Source organism: Aythya fuligula, chromosome 1 (assembly GCF_009819795.1).
Source record: "Aythya fuligula isolate bAytFul2 chromosome 1, bAytFul2.pri, whole genome shotgun sequence".
Lineage (NCBI taxonomy): Eukaryota > Metazoa > Chordata > Aves > Anseriformes > Anatidae > Aythya > Aythya fuligula.
The window spans coordinates 97,524,989-97,547,566 of NC_045559.1; the positions used below are offsets into that span (position 1 = coordinate 97,524,989).

General features: G+C 47.0%; 1 protein-coding gene across 2 annotated transcripts; it reads right to left on the bottom strand.

Annotated features, from left to right (window-relative positions):
- Window positions 1-3,994: 3,994 nt before the first annotated feature.
- On the bottom strand, window positions 3,995-22,273 carry GJA5 (gap junction protein alpha 5). Of its 2 annotated transcripts, none has more exons than XM_032180860.1 (2): window positions 22,232-22,273; window positions 3,995-6,216 (listed from the first exon to the last, which is right to left on the bottom strand). In XM_032180860.1, exon 2 carries the CDS (start codon window positions 6,171-6,173, stop codon window positions 5,064-5,066), a length of 1,110 nt encoding a protein of 369 aa, XP_032036751.1. In that variant the 5' UTR covers window positions 6,174-6,216; window positions 22,232-22,273; the 3' UTR covers window positions 3,995-5,063. The 2 variants fall into 2 exon arrangements, with proteins under 2 accessions (XP_032036751.1, XP_032036739.1); XM_032180848.1 differs by lacking the exon at window positions 22,232-22,273 and adding an exon at window positions 16,144-16,280.
- Window positions 22,274-22,578: the final 305 nt, after the last annotated feature.

The following is a 22,578-nucleotide window of genomic DNA, read 5'->3' on the forward strand; positions in this document are numbered from 1 at the left end:
ACAAAAGCAAAGCTATTAATTTCACATTTTGAAATCACAGTTTTTCCCCCTAAAATGTGTGTCTTAAGAAGCTGCCTCCTTCCATCCTCGTTCTCAGGCCGTCTGCACATCTGCTGCGGCTGGCAACCTAATCACCAAAACATTGTGCTTTATTCACATGTGTGCACGTGCGCAAAAACTGGCATAAGCTGTGGGTACCCTCCTGTAATCCCTACTGGGAGGAGGTTCCAGAAATCCTTGGGGGAGTTAGTGGTCCTACTGGGAGAGAGGGAGGAGGCTTTTCTTCCTGCAGCACAGCCTTCATCACAGCTGGAGGCTCCTCATAGCGCTGCCAGCTCTTTCAGCATTGAAAGCTGGATACGACATGAACTTGCTGCCCATGTATTGTGTTTTTTTGTTGTTGTTATTTGTTTGTTTTAAACATCTTGCAGGTTAGTAGTGTAGCCTTGCATAGGGCTGCCTGCTTTTTTTATTTTTTTTTTTTTTATTTGCTTATTTATTTTAAATGCCATTTGTAAAGACAGTGTTGCCCTTTTCTATCATTGTTTTTGCCACGGGGAGATTTCTGATTTCTGTGCACGTGATGGTAGTTCACCAGGTCAGAAGAACAGCACCAGATTTGCCTGTTAACTTTAGTGAGTGGAGGAAAACAGGAGTGGGATATAATTGAAACAGTGGCATTACGACCCTTCAGCTGCCTCTCAGCTTCATGCCAGTTTTTGAAGTCATTCTTCCTTGCTCGGATAAGTAGAAAATTGGGTGCCAGCTGCTCTTGGGGCCCAGAAGAAGAGAGACCACTAGCTGTCCATACCTTCATTCTGCTGAGCCCATGCTTATAAAGACTGGGCACCCTTTTGGCGAGACTGCGTTGTTGCTGAGAGGGAAGGGAGCAGTGGCAGCAGGGGCTCCTGAGGACAGTAGTTCCCTCCGGGGACAGCAGTTGCCTTCGTAGGCCCAGGCCAATGGCTGGGCAGCCTCCACCACTCCTGCTGGGGCTCTTTGCCATGTTACGCTGACTTCTGGGACAGTGCATTTCTATGGTCTTTGTGCTTGAGGCATCTGTGGTCCAGTCAAACATGTTCTCCTTCCTATGAGCATGCAGTGTGTTTATTTATTTATTTATTTGATCTTCCTAATGCCTTGGCCTCCACTATTTTGTGGAAAAGTGTTTGAAGGAGAATAGTGTAGTCTGGCATCTTTTCACCTGTTCTTTTTTAACAGTCTTAAACATTATCTTTGTGTTTGCATGAGGATTGCCTTGTGCACATATTCTGAAAGAAGAAAAAACTTGCTCAACCTGCATGCTGTGCATCAACCATTATTTTTAGGTATCTCTCTCCTTTGTCTCTTCCTTGACTCAACTGTCTCGCTGTGTTTTTTGGAGAGATGAGAAGGACTACAGGAGTGAACTTGTCTTGATTCATTACTTTGTTAGTTTTGGCATTCTATATATTTTTAAATATAGCTTTTCCATTAATAGGTTTAAGTCTTTCTGTTTTAAGAGCTTGGTGAAATGCACATTTTCTGTTTTCACATCTTAGACTCGACAGCTGATTAGCAAACAGCTGTAGGATAGAACTGGCTTCTGACTCTGAAAGACACCAGTTGGAGAAGGCAATGCTGGAATGGTTTGAGGTGTGCTCATGGAGGAAGATGGGGGACAGTATTTCTGTTAAATAGCAATTCCAGTGCTCATGGGGAAAAAGCAGTTTTCAGAGGCTGAGCTAACCCCAGCAGGTAAGGCTCTTGAGAAAAGAGGGATAAATGCCGAATAAAAAGTTCTTAGGTGTTTCCCTTTTTTCTCCCCAGAGCACTGTCTTTGTAATGATGCCATTTAAAGACTGACTGCCTATCCCAGTGCTGAATTTAATATATGATGTTGATTTAGGTCACAGCTAAAAGATTGTCCATCCATCCATCCACTGGGGACAAAGCAATAACTACAAACTCTGTCTGAAATGACAGGCCAGCCTCTCCGCTTACTGGCTGAAGTAAATATGCTCCTACTGTGGTGTGACAGCCTGGCTGGCCTTGGCAATGGATTCCACCAGTCATAAGTTTATGGTCTGTCAGCCAGTGCAAACATCCATCCATCAACTATTGGCCACTTGTTATACCCAGAAGACAGGTCCGGGGAAGCATTAAGGCAGGAGTGACAGAGGGAGACTACCTGCTTTGATGTGTGTGTAGAGCTGGGCTGGTGTGGTTGTCCTCCTCTGGTCTCAATGATCACCAAAACCCGATGTTTGGATCATGGAGGCCTGGAATAGTGTAGACTTTTTTAACCATCCCTTGCTCTCCAGCAAGGAGTTGCTACCCCTCTGAGTGCTTGCAGCACAGGGCTTTTAAAGTTTGTGCCACTGCGTGGCATAAACTGAGAATAATTTATTAAACAAGGCCTGTGTTAGTGCCTAAATGGCCCCACAAAGCAGCAATATCACTTAATAGCCAGGTTTTCCAAAGGGAAATCCATGAATATGCTTAAATAAGTTCCTGGCTTATTAAATACATCTCTCCCAGCAAGGTAGCACCCTAAGGGACAGGCACAACCGGAGGCTATACACATGCCAGTTAATGCTAGGACTGAGGACTAATCCTGCCTCCTTGCTGCATTGCGTGCCAATGGGGGCCTATGTGGTATCCTCCTTTCTGGGCTGAACACCCCCTGCTGCCCCCAAACAAGGTTCCTCTGATCCTAAAGGGTCCCTGCTGTTTCCACCAGTTAAAGGTCTTTGTGCTGGTGTCCTCGTGAAATTTCGGTTTGGTTCTTTATGCCCCTGCTGAGGCCTAGTACATTACTGGTCTCCAGCTTCCCAGTGTGTGGAGTCCCACGGGATGGGAGATCGTGAGGCGAGAGGAAGGAAGGGCACTTCCTCTGGGTGGACAGAGGGACCCGAGGTCAGAAAAAGGGAGCCTGTGAAAGCCAGAAAGTGGGAGCAAGAGATGAAGTTCAGGCTGGGCATGGGAAGGAGAGGCACAGGCTCTGGGTGTAAAGGTGTGCCGGGGGCCTTCCTGTCACAACAAAGCCAGACAGCTGCTCCCTGGCCAGCTCTTCCTGTTCTTCCTTGGTAGTGCAGAGGGAGCTGGAGGGGTTTTCTGCTAGCCAGTCAATCAATCATTTCCCAGTGTTCATTATTTATGCCCCTGGCTGAGCTCTCCCCTCATCCCTGCCACTCTGGGCAGTGGGAATCTTTGTGATCTCTGAGCAGCAGAGGCTGGCGGGCAGCCGGGTCAATGCTAGCGGCTCCTTCTCAGCCACATGAGAGGCAAAACACCAACACGAAGAGATGGAGTTAGAACTTTATTAGGAGAAACCTAGGCACAACGGACTAAAATCTCATGTTAGGGAGAGCGAGCACACAGGTCTTTTCAGGATTATAAAATACGTGTTTATAAAATACCTTACAAACAAAACAAAAACAAGTTCTCACCCCCCTCTCCCCCCAGTGTGTGGGTGTGTTTGTATACGTACAGAGAACTGTACCAAAGCTATCTGTGTAATGGGAGCAAGGATTCACAAACTTTTTCAGCAGCTGCTAAGAGAGGGAATGGCTCGGTCCCCTCACAAGCTGGTCCCAGGCCATTCATTCACACAGTCCAACAGCAGGGTAAATAACAAGGAGCAGTTTAGCTCTGTTTGGCATCCCTCTTTAAAAGGGGAAAGTCAGCTCTGCAGTGAGAAAATGTATCTAGGGTGGGAGCTGCCTGCAGACCTCACCCACCAGGCTCACTGTGCAGTGCTGGGAGCCAGTGGCTGCTTTGGGAGGCTGTGGTGGAGGAAAGAAGTGGTCCATCAGTGGTTCCTTACACCACGTGAACCAGAGGTGAAGAAGATGACCTCATGGCAGAACAGAGGTTTGCCAGGAGGACAGATATAATGGCTTGCAGTGGCTGGCAGGTTTGAGAGAGCAGCCAGGAGCTCACTGATGTGTGGGACCTGGAGGGGCCTCTTGCTCCTTGCAAAAGATGCTGAAGTGTCTTTTTTTTTTTTTTTTAGGGTAGTAGGGAGAAGACACAGGCCGTACCTCTTCTGCAGGTAAACAGAGGATGTTTTTCTCCCGAGTTGGCAGCTGTCAGCACCCTTTCAGCAGCATTCAGGTTGCTTGAAAGATGAGCATAAGAAGGGGAAAAATCACTTTGTTTCCACATGATGATTCCTCCTTTTTTACTAGGTGGACGTCTGTTCTCAGAGGAAAATCTCTATTTCTGTTAGTGGATGCCTTGCTTAAAATTGCTGACATAAGTATGTTGAGAAAATTCCCTAGTCTTCGTCCACTGATTGTCTGAGCGATATCCCAGGGGCCAGCCTGCTGTGCTGCCGTAGGAATGAGGAAGGGAATCCAAAGTTAGACACCAAGCAGCTGTGCATGGGGGGCCGTGGCTGTCCTTATCTATCTATGGGAACAGTTCTATGCACAGTGTCAAAAAAAAATTCAAGTAGAGTTTATCGTATAGGTAAACTGGTATAAAATATCCGGGCTCAGGTAGAGAAAGGGAAGGTTAAAAAGAGAGAGAACAAAGAAGAGAGAGTCTTTCTTTCAGAAGGCCCGCTGGTGTGTTTCTGCTCCCTGCCAGTGAGAGAAGCTTCAGCTCGGTATAATTGCCCGGCGCTGTAGCGAGTGTTGGGCAGACATCAAAGGAGATGCGAGGGGGCTGAGGGGATCGAGGTCCAGTCAGCCTGCTGGATGCAGTGTTGCAGTGGATGGCTGGCCTCATGTTTGGGGCAGCCAGGCAGCCTCAGGAGCCTGCTAGCCTGTGCTCTACCAGTCTGTGGCTAGGGATGGCGAGTCCCCAGTCCCTGCGGGTCCCGTGGTGAGAATATGGCTGAAAGCTTCACACCTCGAGATTGGTGCTTCTTCTCAGCCTCCAGGTGTGCGGCATCCAGTGGCTGCCCCTGCCGAAAGCTGTGAGAAGTGTCTGCAGTGTGACAATGACGTTCACCGAGAAGGAGCAAGAGGGCATTAAAAGAGAGAGAGGTTAGTGGCGAGAGTCTGCGGCCCACTTTGCAGAAGTTTTACGAAGTGCTGAGACCACTCCTTCTCCTCATCCCTCCCGGCAACGGGTCACACGGACAAATCATCCGACCTCGCCTTGCTGCTGGCGCGGCTGGTCTTGCTGAAGCGGCGTTTCTCGTTGAAGTAGCTCTCGGGGAAGGCAGGCGCCGCGCACTCGTTGGCCACCTCCGGGCTCTCCGTGTAGCTGGACTTCACGAAGGGCCCTTCACCAGCAGCATCCTCCTGGCCGTGGACCCTCTCGGTGGCGAAGTTGGCAGTGTTCTGCTGGGAGGCCATCTTGTTGCTGAAGGGGCTGATGAACTTCCCGTTGGGACTTGCCAAGCACTGATTAAAATCTGGCGGGGGAGTGTACATCTGGGCCCTTTCCACTTGCGGGGCGGACTCCAGTCTGCCAGGAGCTGTGCTGGGGCTGGGTTTGTAGGCCCGGGAGCACCTCTCTTTGGCTTTCTTCCAGCCCAAGTGGTACAGCTCAGCCAGGCTGAGGAACAGGGACAGCACGGCCACGGCCAGCATGAAGACGATGAAGACGTTCTTCTCTGTGGGACGGGAAACGTAGCAGTTGACAGGGTGGGGGCAAGGTGCCCGCTGGCAGATGTACAGGGTCTCCAGGAAGATCCCGTACAAGATGTACTGTCCCACAATGAAGGCCACTTCCATGGCAGTGCGAATCAAAATGCTGTAGACGTAGGTGTTCAGCAGACTGCCCCTGAGGATAATTTTGCCTCCCGATTCATCCCAGCAAGATAGCTCGGCCTTCTCTGCCGCGGGACACTTCTGCTGGTAGTAATTGTCACCGCTGTTCTTCATCTCCTGGGCCTCTCTTTCTGCCTCCTTCATCTTCCTCTTCTCCTCCATACGCACCGTGTGCATCGCATGGCCCATGTACACCAGGGACGGGGTGGAGACAAAGATGATCTGGAGGACCCAAAAACGGACGTGGGAGATGGGGAAGGCCTTGTCGTAGCAGACGTTCTCGCAGCCGGGCTGCTGGGTGTCGCACATGAAGTCAGACTGCTCATCCCCCCAGGAGGACTCGGCTGCGGTACCGAGCACCAGCATCCGGAAGATGAAGAGCACAGTCAGCCAGACCTTCCCCACCACTGTGGAGTGCTTGTGGACCTCCTCGAGGAACTCGCCCAAGAAACTCCAATCTCCCATTTCTGCTCACCAGGAGGCTTGAAGGCAGAACTGGAGACAGCCTCTGTGGGTGAAAATAGACAGAAGAGAGGGGTTCTAAGGAAGGTCAGGAAATGCCCAGCTGGGGATGCATGGAGTGGAATAATTTGGCTTGTGTCAAAGGAAACGTTTTGATTTGACTTGAAATGAATGAGTTTTGGCTTGCTGAAAACTTTGTTTCACATTTGCCAAACCCATTATTATTATTATTATTAATAATAATAATAATAATTTAGCACAATCAAACTACAACCTGTTAAATGGGCTGCTAAAATTTTGAGGGTGAACCATGTTTTTCCTTGGTTCAGGAAGTCCTTTCACTGTGGTCTGCATACTGCATCCTCTGAGGACTGTGTAGTTAAAGCAGTAGGCATCCATTTGCAAACTGCACTCTGGGGAACCCTTAAATGGATTGATCCTCTGGGATCTGGGGTGTACTGCTTGGTCCGGGCAGCGCCTTGGCCCGTTCACGTGCTGCCTTTGCGTAATATCTGCGCTGACACTTGGAAGGTGAAGTGCTTGCAGCTCTGAGCTTTGTGCCTGAGCTCAGTGTCACCACTGAAAGAAAGGCATGGAAAGCGTCCCTGTTGCCCACCTGCACCTTGCACATAGGTTTTGCTTTGGTTTTGCAGTATCACCACTTACAAGCATTTTATTTACATGTTTAAAATGTTTCAGGTGTGTAAAGACTTTGGTGAGCTGTGCCAGTCCTGTAAACCTAATCTGCTGCCACTCTGCCATACCTCTTAAAATGGGAACTGCTGCAAAATCTACATTTTTTGCAAGGATCTTGCTCTCACCTCTTTTCTTAAGCCCTGAGACAATATTCACTGCTCAAATGGCATGGGCAAAGGAAACAAGCCTCCGTTGAAATACCTCCCAAGGACCAGCAGCTCCTGGTAGGTGGTCTGCTGAGAGGAAAGGTTAGATGGGCTGGTAGTAAGACTGCAAGCTCAGGATGTAGGAGAACCTGCTTCAGTTTTGTTTCCAACTCTGGCAGACTGTTTCTGGCTAAGTCACTTAACCCTCTGGATAAAGGGAGAATGATGGGCTTAATTTGTGGGGCTCTGTGGGAGTACTTGGGCGATCATTTGATGCAGTTATGCTCGCCATACTGACCTTCCCAGGGCACTATCTTGTGCGTGGGTTAAGGGCTGGGCACTATGAAGTATGCGTTATTACCTTGGAGATAATGTTCTCCCACAGTCATTCCTTTTGAAAATGCCTTTTCAATAAATGTATGCAAAACTTAATAATCATCATAATGAAATACTAAAAGCACTAGACAAGGTAAATCCCAAAGCTGCAGGCACCAAAAGTGATAACTCTCCTCCCTTGTTTTCCCTCGTCTCCTCTTTAAAAGCCAATTGTTTTTACTGTGCAAAAATGCCTGTGGAGAGTAGATGCTGTTAAATGCTGAAAATTTACTGCATCGACGATGTGTACATTTCCTGTGAGCAAAGGCTGGAGACCATACGGTTGTTGAGGGAACAATACTCCCTCCTCCGGTTATGTAACTGATGTAATTTATTGTAGCAATGCACATGATGATTTTTTTTTTTTTTTTTTTTTTTTTACCATTACTTGTCTGTGTGCAGTGTCAATCTGTGTGGCTTAATGGGACAAGAATGAAAGTGGGATTCATTCTTAAGCTCCCAGTGCTGCTGAGGTCTGCCCCAAGGACAGGTGAGGATTTCCCAGGTGAGGAGATGGGGAGGTGATCTCTTGCTGCCCCACTGCCTGTTGGAAGCTGTGTGAGGAGGGAGAAGGGGCACGCCAGCAAGCCGAGGGTGGGCTTTGGCTCTTTCCTGGCAGGCATGCTGCAGTCGTGCTAATGTAGATCCTGGTGGCTGCTGGAGTATGCAGAAGCTGTTTCATCTGCTGCCAGCTGAGAATCAGAGAAGCAGCAACACAAAAAATTGTCTTTCTGATTCTCTCCATCCTTACGCTGGTAAAACTGAAAAATCAGAGGGTTTGTCTGCTGAAATGGCTTTGGTGCAGTTACTGCATTTGGGAGGAATTAACATATGGCTTTGTTTTGCGAGCACCAAGAATTAAATACAGGCAGTTAATTCAGTGATGGTTTTACAGTAAGCTGCACTGAAAACAGGATTTTTATTTTTCTTTTTTTTTTTCCAGAGTGGTGACAAAGCTGCCACCAACCTACAGTTCAGTGTACAGGTGTGTCCAAGGTCGCTAGGGTGTAGCACAACTGTACCACGTGGAATATCACTTCCCTGACAGCATGAAGGGCTGTGGGTGTCCTCATTTGTCCAGGTGAGTGTGCGTTGCTTGCAGGTGCCCCTATGGCTCCTGCTGTTGCTAGCTGACAGCCGCCTTTTCTTAATTCACCTTGCGTGTTAGAGTAAAAATTAAAACAGTTCTCCCTGGCTGTGCCAAGGCTGAGTTTTCTTTCCTGCTATGTGTATGTGCACTCACAATCTGAGCACCTCTTTGCATCAGTTCTACCATGTGCAGGTAGATTGAGGTTTTATTATGGTCCTCTATCCCCTGGTGAAGGCTACTACACCTAGATATTTGCAAACTTAAGATCAATGTGTACAGAAATGAAGTAGGCAAGTGTAAGTGCAAGAGGAGTCCAGGAAAAAAAAAAAAGGAACCAGATGTGAGAGTAACAGTCCCACAGCACTTTCCCAAAGGAGGTAGATCTGAATGATCCAAGGTTGGCAGCCACGAGGCTTGGACTAGACAGTAGGGCCACTCCTTCTGTCCCTCCCTGCTGGCTGCTCCCTGTGCAGGCTGTCTGATGGAGGGGCTGCCCAAGGAGCCCTACACCTCCTGCTGTGCCTGCTGCAGCCCCAGAGAGCCTGTGGCTGCTGCGAGGGGGTAGGAGGACATGGGTGCTGGATACCAAGAGAAGGGGGGGGGTCCTTCCTAGTGCAGCATTTTTGGCTTAGCTGGTTTTAGTTATCAGAGAGCTATTCTTGCCATGCCAGCCCAAGGACCTCCGAGAACAACAGAAGAAAGCATCTAGTTCTGTGCTGCCAGCGAGCAAAGAAGAATTTTTGTCACCTCCTGACAGCTTTTCCTGGCTATGCAGGACTGTCTCTGACACAGCCTGTCTCCCCAGGGCTTTACTATTCTTGGGAATTTTCCATATAGTTCCCCTTCCTCATTCCCAGACTGTTATCCCCACACACTTTGGCCTCTCAGCATGTGAGCATCTGTGGCCTTTTATACTCCTGCTTTGCACTTAATTGGACAAATCTCATCTCTCTCCAGTGTGACTCAGCGAAAAATACCTCTGGGTATCTTCCCGAGGTCTCGGCACCTGATAGCAGGCTGTCTTGACAGCCTTCGTGCATATTCATGCAGAGTCTCGGTCCGTGCCACCACGCTGCCCTGCTCTTGGCTGGCAGCTTTCTGCTGGAGCGGCAGAGGGGCTGTGTGCAGTCACGAGGTCTTGGCAAGAGGGAACGTGTATGTGACAAAGCCCAGTGCAGCCCAGCACGAACCCAGCGCCGTGGCTGCCCTGGCTTCATCATCACCTGGAACGCAGTTAAAGCTGGGAAAAAACAAGTAGCAAAACCGCAGCCCAAGCGTGGCTCCCACCCAGCTCAGGGCCTTGTGACTGCCAAATGCCGAGATAAAAATACCCCAGCAGGGATGGCACCTGCTAGTGCACCAGGCTGCCTCGCCAACAGAGTGCTGCTTTCCACCATCCCGTTCTTGTGCTACCTTTTTCTGTGGGAGGGGACGTGTTGGGAGCTCTCGGAGCAGCTTTGCCCTTCCTGTTTATGATGCCACGTGCTCTGAATGACAGGCAGGCACGCTGCATCCCTGCTTCTTGCTCTGCTGTGTGGTGTTGGCCTGGGCAGACTCGCTACAGCTGCGGGGAACTGCTAAGAAACTCACACCAAAGAGGCAGGAAGGTTGTTCCTGCAGGGTTTTCTTCTCGATGAGAGGCTGTTTCCCCAGGAGTTGCTAGGAATTCACTGGTTTTCCCCTCTTTAGCAGACAGGCAAGACTATCAGCAGTGATATAAATAGCCCAGCTCCACACTTCACACTAACTTTTCCCACAAGGAAGGTGACAGGAGGTCGACATCTCTGCAGGATGTTTCTAAAATAAAGTGGAGAGCCTGATTATAATACTGTTTCTGCTCTCCCTCTCTCAGCTCACCTCTTTCCCTTGGCAGGTCCCAGGCAGGCTCAGAGAGACTCTCTCAGCAGGGTGCGTTTGTGCAAGGGAAGTGAGGTTCCCAGGGAAGGGAGAGAGTAATGAATGCAAAGTCACTCTATTTTTGCCCAAGGCCATGCAGCAAGTCCCCCATTTCAAGCCACAGCCGTCTCCTCTATGCTCTGGGAAGTGTCAGCCCTGTTCAGGGGAGCATCCAGGTCAGCTGTGGCAAGGTCAATGCCTAGGAGTTGCTTGTGGCCTGCCTTCCTCTGGCTGTGTCACCTCCTTCCAGGCCCAGGCAACACAACACATAGCTACTGCTGAGGCATTCAAGCGAAGATCTTTTCCCCTGCAGTAACAACTGGCAGGCTGTGGCCTGAGCTGAGTGGTCCCAGCCTTGCAAAGCTGGCCGTTCACACCTGCAGACACTTCCAGCTCTGCACTGGAGGGTAGGGAATGCTCTCACCTGGGGGTCTCCAGCCCCCCAGCAGCAGTAATCCACTCTCTCAGCATCCCACTTAATACAGCTGCTGACATTTTCAGGCTGGCTTTTCAGAGCTTTGGGACATAAATCAATGCTAAAGCCCACCTCAGGATGTATCTTTTTATTCATTATTAGCTGGCATTGGCTCTTTCATGTGTATGTACAATGGATGAGCAGTGACACATCAGGCATTGCCATCCAAACACCATTCTCCCAGCTTCATATGCACACACACGTGCTTATGATAAGTTTCTGCCTGAAAGAGGCCAGTTCTTTAGCCAAGTTTGTAGCTCTGGTCTGTGCATGGATCTGCACTAAATAGGTTCATATTCCTTTCTGCTAGTTCCTTGAGTTCAAAGTCCTGTAAGCTGCAAGGAGATTGACTTTGACTTCTGTGCTCAAATCTCATGGCAGAGCTCTGTGTTAACAGCTCCTGTCCCAGAGGACAGCCGTCCAATGTTTCTCATCTCCCTGCTCCTCCTGAGTTCACTGCAATTTCTGGAAGGGTCATGCTGGTATCCAGACCACTGGCCCTGCTTGTAGTTGCAGACAGCTTGTTATTCCTTGATGAGGTGTGCTTTCCCCCTCTCCAACTGTGGAAAATCTCAGAGTTCACAAAAAAATGAGAGTGGGTGAGAAGATAAGGGAGCTGAATGACCTGTCACCTCCTGAACACACACACACCCTGACGCACACAGAGACACAGACAGAGGGAGCTCACTCAACACCTCCAAGTGTGTACATCAGGGATGTGTTACACACACAGATGACAGCATTACGGAGAATATTTTCATCTGAAGTGATGCTGGAAGCTGCAGACTTCCATCGTGCTGAACTGTTATTGCTTGTCTATACAGGACATCTATTTTTTTTTTATTTTTATTATTTTTTCCCTTGGCTAGGGTCAAATTGCGTTCTTATGTTCTTATATATCCAGACATTAGGGCCAAGCTCTGTCTGATGTGGATACAGGAGACCAAGAAGAGAGAAGACCTCGAACACATCTGAGTCAAGCTGAGGAATGATTTTGTCCCTCTGTGTTTGAAAAGCCTGCTTCAAATAGTTACGTGGTATTGGTATCCAGGCTTATAGTTAGCATGCAGGGAGCACCCTCTAATTCTCTTGGGATTCTCTCTGTGCATTGCAAACATCAGCCCTTAGCCAAACAAATGCAATAAAACCCTAGTCTTAGGATAAGCTAAACAAAGGCTCACATATGCTTTTTGCTCGAAAAATAAATCAATTCTCTCTCTGATGTAAATGCTACAAACAGGCTAATGGATATTATCCAGCCTATTCCTCAACTAACAGGTTGAAGAGCATCCGGTTCAGGATGACTGAGCTTGGTGCTCTTGACAGTATACTTACCTCTGTGGCGAGAAGCTAACCTAGGTGCATCTGCAGCTGGTGCTAAACTGGGCAGTGCTGTGTACAGGAGAGAGGACAGCCAAGCAGGGCAGAGGGAGCTCCAGAAGATAGAAACATGTCGATAAATTGACTGCCATAGTGAAGCAGTTCCTGAACTCTGCTGACAGAAATTGTTTTTAAGCACTGCTTAGACAGTGGGGGAGGCTGGTATAAGGAGACACAGAGGTGATAGTGGGCATCGCATTGGGCCTGATACAGCAGTAAAATACCTACTTGTGATTTTAGGCTGTTTCACAGGCTGCATGAGATGCAACTCAGAACAGCATCAAGATAAAACAGACTGGAGAGGTAACAGGAGAAGGAAAGGGCTCTAATTCAGATTTACCCTATCCTCTATTCCCCCTTCTCCCTCAATGTCTCTCTGCCTATCCCTTCTTTGTTGCTCTCCCACAGTCAAGCTCCACACTGACCCTTCTCTGGAGGGTCAGCTTTTGGGCTGTTTTGACCACTTAACTGTCTACAGTACCCAGGTTGCTAACGCTTTCAGCTTTAGAAAGGGGAAATTTTAAGCAACTGTCTACTTCCCACCTACTTATACCTCATCAAATCTCATTTCTTCTTTCTGTCCGAAGATCCTTAGGATTCTCTGCACACCCCAGCCTCAGTGTTGTAACCTTGCTTCTAAGTATTTAATTTCTCATCCAGGGCAAAGTTTGGCTATAGCTTGTGAGTGGATGATTCTTTATACTCAGCATATATTCATACATATACATATATACGCCCTCCTCCCCTTTAAAAACAACTAATATTAAATTTTCAAAACCGAGCAGTAGGGAGTTAGCAAATGCTAGAGTTACTTTCCTAAGCAATCTTAATTCAATCTCTTTGTGCCTGTGCCTCCTAGCTATGAGTCTTTAACCACATCCTCACATTGTCACCTCATTCTTTGCACAGGATGCCTGCCTTATTCCGTGCCAGCCTGGCTGGGGCTTTCTTGAGCAGCAGCTATTCAATGTTTTGTTTTCTCCTTATTGTTCAGTGGGTGGCCTGTGCCTCATTTACTGTACATTATTCAAGTCCTGTTCTAAAGACAGAATTATTAGTTTCCTCATGGGTTTTCCTATGGCTTTCATCACAACGGTATCTGATCGCTTCACAATTATTAATTTACTTATTTTCATTACCATGTGGAGGTGAGGAGATGGTATTACATGAATTTTGCAGCTGGGGAACTAAGGCAGAGGGAGATTAAGATTAAAAATGTTCGTTACTTTTGGAAGCTGTGTGGAGATGTTGCTAATCTGTTTTCTTCGGTGTGCTTAGCACTATGTAACATATGTTTGAAGCAGGGCTCTCCTCGGTTAGCGCTGGAGCAGGAGCATTTATCACTTCCACCAGTTAGACCACATCTAAGAGGCAGGCATCCAGAAGACAAGAGGCACCACCGAGGGGCCATTTGTGAACAAACATGGTTTAAGTGATTTGCCCCATCTCTGCATAGGAAATTGGAGTAAGTAGCAAGAACAAAAACCTGTCCTTTTGGACAGCTTTGTGTGATTTTAAATTGGAGACAGCTTTTCTCCCATGCTGCTATTCTCTCCCTTTCCCACCAGGCATCCAAATGCAGTGTAAGACCCTGGAGCTCTGGAACAGTTACCCTGGCTGGACTGCTCAGCTTCGTGAGCCACCGTGCCCTTACAGAGGCATCTGCCAGCTTTCCCACATCTAAGGGAGAAGAGCTTCATATGGAAATTCTGAGCCATTCTCAAGGCATGTCCATTATGACAAAGATAACGAAGAAAGACAGAAATGTAAGTGTAACACCCTTAGTTCTTACATTAAAAACCACTGACCCCACTTTAATGATACACTAGAGATACTTACAGGCATGAATCTCAGCTCATTACTTACTGTATGACATGAATATTTCTTTATTTCATGAAAAAGCTGGCATATTAGAGCATTGCTTATAGAAATCTATGCGTTGTTTATCAATAAGCATAAAATTGATTTCTTTTCCTCTTTAAGAATTCCTAGCACAAAGATTGAAGTTTCTCTTGTGCCTCCTGGGAACTATTTCTAATTTTAAGCCTCTGTTCACGTGCTTCATACAACAGCACCCGAGGTGTGGAGCAGTCTCTGAAATATGCTCCCTAATGACATGGTATAGTGCTGAGTTACTCATTCCTTCTTGTCTATTTTCAATGCTTTGAGATAAGTCAGAAAACAAGGACAAACGTGCAGAATGTGTGAAATCTCTCTGAAGGTCAAAAAGAGAAGAGAGGCTAGGGTAGGAAGATCTATATTTCCTGACAAGGTTTAAATTTTTCATGTGAAAGTCCAAAATACTGAAATAGTGTGATAATATAGAGTGTTGAGTGAAAAAAAAAAAAAAAAAAAAAAAAAAAAAAAAAAAAAAAAAGCCAAATACTTATAGTAGCAGGAATACTTAACATAGTTCCCAAGCAACCAGAGTCTGATGAGTATTTTAAATCCCGAACCCTCAGGAATTCTCCTAAACTAGTGTTCTGCTCTCAAGGAAAGGGGGAAGAAAGTCAGGAACATTCTGCTTTCTCAACAGAGTACATTTTGAAAAGACCAACAGACGCAGAGTTGTTTGGCGTCTGGTACAAATACAGCACCGGTGTGAGAATTTTGAGTAACATTTTAACCCACTCCTATCTGCACACACACATGCAAACATATATTACATGCATCAAGTTTTTTAGCCTTAAGGAGAGGTTCACATAGACAGCAGTAGGGGAAAACTTTCACATGTGCCTCCTCATCAAGGTTTTAGCATGAAGGAAGACTTCAGCAATTAAGGCTCATTTAGCCTGTTACTTTTTGTGCCTGAGGTTTATCCAGAAATGCTACTTACATAATCCTCTGGTGGTTTTTACAGTACTTCAGGGACAGAGGGACAGAGATACTGCCTCAGTTTATCTTAGCTGTTAAAATCAGAATGCCACAAAGCTCATTAGACACTGCAAATGACCACTAAAATGACCCTTTGGGAAATCAAAGGGGTTATCAAATAAACTACGCTGGATCAGAGGTAGCAATTACCAGACAACTGGACACTGTATTTTCAAGCTGGGCTACTCTTTAAAACATGCGGTTGCAATGCTGGAGATATTAAATTATGGAAATGTAATCGAGTAATTATTCCAAATGCAAATAGGGGAAAAAAATAGGAAGGCAAACAAGAAGAAGCTGCAAGCGGGAGTGGGTTTTTGTCCCTCTAGATCCGTGTGCCTCTTTGCTGAGGCTGCTCTGAGCAGTGCCGGGATGGAGAATAAAGGCATTCCACCCGCGGTGCGTGCTGCACATATGATTGGGGCACACGAGCAAGGCACTTCTCCACATTTGAGTTACGTTCCCAGGGTCCACATCACAAACTGGCCAGGATACAATACTCCCAAGGAAAAGAAATGGAGATACTTTGAAACTATTCTGCGTGCTTTGGAATATAGGCAGTTTACACAGACGCTTGATAAAGCACTTATACCTTGGCAGCTTCTCACAGGTAAGAGTTCCCTTCGCCACCCTCCCTAGGGCAGCCTGACAGCATGCAGAAATGGGATCCAGCAGAAACTACAATTTGCACATTATAATGTCTGAGGATACGTGTGGCTTCTATTCTGCCATCCGGTACATTGCAATCTATTGGTATCCATGTTTATTGCAGGGAGGTTCCCCTGTCAGTTCTGTGTAGCCACCCATGGTGAAAATGGTGTAATTTTTAAAATGCCCCAAACCCACCTTGTTACTAGTGGGAATGCTTTGGATAAAAATTGAAAGAAAAAGTAGAATTCTTAAGTTGTTTTTGGCTGTCCTTCTTTTCCTGCCTCACCAAGTCCATCTCTCCCCTCATGCTGTTTTACCCTTGAGTCTAACAGCTTGATCTCCCTGTTGATGCTCCTGCAGTTCTGTTATTTCCCTCTCATGGTTACTTACCTGATTTCCAGAGTCTTTTCTTCTCTCTCTCCTTTCTGTAATTGAGTTGGACTCTTCGTTCTTCTCAGTTGCTTGGTTTTATTCCTTTAGTATGGTTCTCTCTCTCTTCCCCTCTTTTTTTCTCCACCCCCTTTCTGTGTCACTTTCTGTCTTCCCCACTGCCACTCTGCCTTTCCCCCTCTTCTTTCTTCACCTACTTTTCTTGTCTCTCCCACCCCCTCCAGCTTAATCTTTCTATTTTCAAGCCTAGTTTCCTGTTGTTTTTCCTTTAAGGATCACGGGTCTTATTCCTCCCTCTCCATGCTCAGTCTCTCTCTGTGCCACCCTCCCCATACTGACAGGATGCACTCACTGCTGCCTTCTCCCTGTCCCTTCCAGTTGCTGCTGCCGCTGCTGCTGTTCCTTGCACCTCCTCCCCCAGATAACACGCCACGGTAAAAGTAACTCTTCCTTAATTGAAAAGAGACGGGGTCGCACCACAGCTACCCCAGCCAGACTCTGGGAAGGTTATTCCACACAAGACATCGATGAAGGATATTTTTCTGACTCATTCAGTATTAGGCAAAGCAGAATCCATGTGGAGCAGGGTCCTGCACCTCTCCAAGTAAGGCAGGACTTGCTCTGCTGGCTTGGACCAGGGCCCCAACATAGCTGTAGCCTAGTCCCAGGGGGCACTTGATGCTTCCCAGGACGGTGTCCCAGGCGCCCTTATGGATAAACAGAGAATAACCTGCCTGCCAGGCAAGGTGCGTTTTGACAACCTGTCCCCCTCCCATGCATGCACACACACTCACACAGTCTGATGCATGAACATTTGGGCCCTTCTTAAAAATGTTGCGTGAAGGTCTTATATTTTATGTATGTGTCACATTGAGACTCTCATTCTTGCACATTGGGCCAAGAGATGAGGGTGAATCAGAAAGGCCTTCCGGCTTTGATAAAGGCTGGTCTGAAAGAACCAGTGCCAGTAGAGTGAGATTTGCTTAAAAAGCTGTGGTTCCCTGAGAACTGGCTTGCTGCATACAAGCTTTGGCTGGTGTCCCTCCAGCAATCCTTCCTGGGCTAGTTATCTCTCATCCAGAACATAACTGTACAGTCTCTGTGCAGCAGCTAGTGTAGATCATGAAGCAAAAGTAGTCCAGAGACTAAAACACAGGGCTGGCAACTCTTCTAATCTAATCATTGTTCTACTAATTTAGTATCCCCTTTATTTAGAAGATACACAGTGCTGTGCAGAGGTTGCTCTGGAGTCATGTCCCATGTGGACACTTTCACGCTGAAGTTAAGAGTGCAGCTCCTTTTCAGGAGGGCTAATCTCCCACCCACTGAATCCTCACTGGTGATTAGTACAGGACATGCAGTACATTCCCATAGCAGCTCAGAAAACTCCTAGGATGGGGAAACCCATAATCATTTGCCACTTCATTTCTAACTTTATTGAAAGGCTTCCTTTGTCTTCAAAGAAAATGGGAATGTTTCTGGAGTTGTTTTTCTCTCCCCTGCCTTGCAGTTTTATGCCTGTGATGAAATTCCACAGGAAGGAGAATATCAATGTTTTCATTAGTCTTTCTGAAGAATTTTCCGCTAAACATTATTATTTAAAGTTCTGTTGATTTTATGCCAGTGAAATTGTCAAGAACTTCATCATAGAAGTGTCCAAGAAAAGGTGTTAGTAATACAGATCTAACTCACAGATGGCTTTGGGATAGGCTAGCTAAGGCTTGTCAAGTGTTTTTCATGTGCTACAGAGAGGCAATTCCTGCAAGTAAGCTGTCTGAAATGTAATATCCCCACCCTGTCTTACACTCACAGTGATCAGATCTGACTTTCCATGATCAATCCTTTGTGTTTCTTACCCCAGCATTGTCCCAGAGTGGTATACTCTTTCTCCTACAGAGTTTATCTCTGTATCCTGCAAATATGCTGGAGTTCTATTGAATGAATATGAGGAGAAGCTTTCAGCATCATGTACATGAGGTAACTGTTCTCAGCTCTCTCTTTTTTTTTGGCATTGAAGGAACTACTTGAATTTTGATGCACAGGAGGGAAATGGGTGAAGGCAGACTGGGAGGCAAAAGACGGGTGAACAGATGTGTTGCATGGATGCCTCAGCCATCCACTCAGTGTCTCCTTCCTCCTCTTCTCTATCATACTGCAGCCTCTTCTAGGGAAAACAAAGGTGTCATGGCAGCTTCTCCAGCTCCACAGCTAGAGAAATAGCTGCTTTGCCCACTAGTAAGCTGGGAAGAAGGATGTTTCCTCCCCTCCTCAAGAGACTGCTATGCAAAACTTTTATGACTTGAGTGAGGAGAGCAAGTGGAAGAGAATGCTCCCCCAGACAGTGGGAATGAGGAGAACAGCTGACAGCTTGCCATGTGCAGCTTGCAGATCTCAGCAGTTTGTGGTGCTGTAGAACAGATTTTGAAGGAAAGGAGAAATAAAGGAGGTAAGGGGAAAATAGGACAGCGTGCATCATCTTTTGATGAAAGGTAAGACTCCCGACCTTCTAGGTAAATGAAACATAGCAGACCATATCTACCTAGACCTCAGTGAGGCATAAGATCCCAGAAGAAGCTAATTATTTTAAAAAACTTGGCTGAATAAGACAGGGATTATTAGAAAAATCATCAAGTGGGTGAGAGACTGATGGAATTGAGACACAAGTTCCCTAATAGGTTGAAATAAAATTATCCATGAGGCTGCTCAAAGATTGCACTTAGGACTGATCTTTCTTAATATTTGCATTAATTACCTTGACACTGAAAGTAGAAATGCTAATGAAATCTGCTGATGGAACAGAGCCTATTATCAGGACAGGGGTGATTCCAGCACCAGGAGAACTGAAGGCTCTCCACAACTGGAGTGATCAAGGTGAGGTTAAATGGGAAAGTGCGAAGTCAGGCAGTAGGAATCTCTCCAAGCACTTGGAAGTTCCTAGTTGGCATGACAGAGAAGGGGAAAGTCCTGTGCGAAGGCTTCCAATGATGTGATGAGGTGAAAATGGCAGGTGAGCTTCCAGGCCAGAGCAGTATTTCCAGTTGTAGTGAGTAAGATTAATGTCTTCCAAGAGGATGCGAGCCCCCCCAAGGAATACTGTGTGCAGCGCTGCTCACCCATGTTCAAGACATTCAGCCTGGAACAGGTGCAAAGAAAGTCAACCCGGTGATTAGAGGAATGGAAAGTGTCTCCCGGCCAAGAGTGTGTTTACTTATCAGTCACAGAAGTGACTGCAAACAGATATCTGAACTGATTTGAAAATAGATGAGGTACCAGTACGACCTTTTCTGCACTAATTATTTCGCACTGAACTTCGTGATACTGCAGCTACTCGGAGTAATTAAAACATCGTGTGATGTGCCCGCAGGGCGAGTACTATAAGGGAGCTTAGTTACTTAGTCTGGCAGAGCAAAGGTTAAGAGAAGAGAGATTTGCTGCCTATAAATACTTTTTGGAACTGGGGGTTGGGCAAGTAAGTGCTAGGGAGAGAGAAGAGCTACATAAGCTAAAGGACAATGTGGCATAAGAATAAATAGATATAAATTGGCCATGAATGAATTTAGGTTGGAAACCAGAAGGTTTCTAAGCAACAGAGCAGGGAAGGAGGTGCTGGAACAGCATTCTAGTAACAGAAGTGAGGGTGGAAACCTAATGAGATTTAGGGTAGAGCTTAGTAAGTTTAGAAAAGGCCATTTGTTTTGTACTCGCCTGTTATTCAAAAGGATTGAACCTGATAAGCCAAGAGGTCCCTTTTTCATTCTATTTCCTGTACTTCCCTTATTGCCGTATCAGAGCTGCTCCCTTTCACACAGAAGCCAGGTAAATCCTGAAGAGAGTTTCAGTGTGATGAGTTTTTCAGCATTGATCCTGTGGTTATTTAATGGAGTATTTCTTCTGTGTCAGGGAGTTAAACAAATAAAAAAGGGCAAGCCAACACAATGCATGGAGAAGGTCTGCAAACATGCAGTAGTATAGATGAGAGCTCACATATGAATGAGCTTCTTCACATAAAGCAGATGTTCTTGCAGCATCTGGCTTTGCTGTAAGGGTGTTTCAAATGTCAGTAAATGTTCTCCTGAGATCTGAGAACTTCAAGGGATTGTCTGAAGGGTAAATAGCTTGTGCTTTCCTGCTGATACAGTGGACTTTCCTCATGAAACGTTTTATCCAAAATCCCCTGGCATGGATATGATTGAAAGAGAAGGAGGGAGATAGAGGTTCTCTGCTGTAGATTAAACCTCTGGAGACAGCTTGAAGGCATCCTCCAGCAGGAAGCAGATTCCCAAGGACAGACTGGGCCCAAGGGAACAGGAGTAGCATGTGATGATAGGTCCCTGAATGAGGGGGAATAGTTTTATAGTCACAATTCCTTCTTCAGTTAAAAAATAAATATATATAACCCCAATTGATTCCATTATTTATGTTATTTATTGGACATTTTGGCCTCAGTTTCTTTCCAGCCTGTATTTGGTTTACATGGCAAGGCTTTAGTAGCGTGGGGCTGCAGGGGTGGCCTCTGTGAGCAGAGCCCAGCAGCTGCCCCATGTGAGATCAGAGCCAGCTCCAGCCAGCTCCAAAAGGGACCCACTGCTGGCCAGCGCTGAGCCAGTGAGCGACACTGGTTGGGCCTCAAGGAGAGTGGATTTAAGGAAGGGAAACACTGCTGAGATGCAGCAGCTGGGAGAGAGGAGTGATGAAATGAGAGAAGCAGCCCTGCAGCCCCCAAGGTCGGTGCAGCAGGAGGGCAGGAGGTGCTCCAGGCAGGCAGCAGCAGTTCCCCTGTGGCCTGTGGAGAGGCTCCTTGTGGAGCAGGCTGTCCCCCTGCAGCCCATGGGTCCCACATGGAGCAGATCTCCACGCTGCAGCCCCCCCAGGGGTGTAGGAGCCCCCGGTGGAGCAGGTGGATGTGGCCTGGAGGAGGCTGTGGCCCATGGAGAGCCCCTGGTGGAGCAGGCCCCGGGCCGGAGCTGCAGCCCGTGGAGAGGAGCCCATGCAGGAGCAGGGGGTCTGGGGGGAGCTGCCGCCCACCCATGGGGGACACGTGCTGGAGCAGTTTGTTCCTGGGGGATGGACCCCATGGTATGGAGCCGTGTGGGAGCAGTTCCTGAAGAGCTGCTGCCTGTGGGCAGCCCCCGCAGGCTCAGTTCGGGAAGGATGGCATCCTATGGGAGGGACCCCACAGGGAGCAGGGGCAGAGAGGGACCATGAAAGAGTGGTGGAGATGAAGCGTCAGGGACTGACCACAGCCCCCATTCCCTGTTCCCCTGCGCCACTCGGGTGTGAGGAGGTGAAAGAGAGTGAATGGGGGGAAGGTGTTTTTAGTTAGCTTTCAGTTTCTCATTCCTTGGGTCTGTTAGTGATAGGCAATAAATTATATTTATCTTCCTATGCTGAAAAGATTTTGCCCATAACAGTAATTGGAAAGCAATATCCCTGTCCTTATCTCAACCCTTAAGCACTTTTTCATTGTGTTTTCTTCCCCTCTTCAAGGATAGAGAGAGAGAGAGAGCAGTGTGGTGGAGTTCAGCTGCCCATCAGTGTGAAAACACCACACAGACCAGAGTACCAAACCAGCAAAGAATGAGAAAAGAAGAAAAAAGAAACAACAAGGTGTGAAATATCACTGTGTCAATCTCATACGCCAATAAAGTTTTCAGCAAGAAAATCTGTAAGAGACTTTCATCTTACTGAGGAGAAATGACCATCTAAAATGACCACTAAAGCTTACTTGTCAACTTTATGTTACTGGAAATACGGTACTCTAACAGCTACTGCTTCCACCTCCCAACTCCTAAAACATCTCTGAGTAGCTGAGAAGTGCTTTGCAAATAATAATGTAATTACACCTCTCATAAACACTCTCCTTGATTTACAGGTGGAGGAACCAAACCATGGAGAGCCGAAGGATTTGTCCAAATGATTAGTAAGTCATTTTTAAGCAAGGAATCCTCATCTACTTAGCCACCAGACATTCACCTTGTCCTGTAGATTTTCAGCTAGATGAATTACTGCTTCACACAAATACGTGTGTATGCATATATACATACAGATATTTCACAAATTGAAAAGAGAAGAAAGAATAGACCTTTACCTCTTTTTGCAGAGCCAGAGGTAGGAGCAGGTGAAGCTGACCAAAGGGTTAGCTTTAGCACAGCCCCTTGGTCTTGCTGGAGCCCACCTCTCTCTCACTGTTCGGCTCCCAGAAGAGATCCGTGTCTGAGGTAGGACACTTTGGATAGGGGAAACAAACCCCGGTCAGCTCCCTGGGACTCAGCCTCCTGCTGTGGTCTGACACTGGCTCACTGGCTGGAGATTCCCTCAAGCCTGAAGGACCAATGCTGGGGGAGACTGGCTTCTGAGCTGTTCCTGACATGCACTGGCAGCTGTCTGCCTGCTATTCTTTTAAAGAGTCTTCGTGGATCAGGATAAAAATGTGAT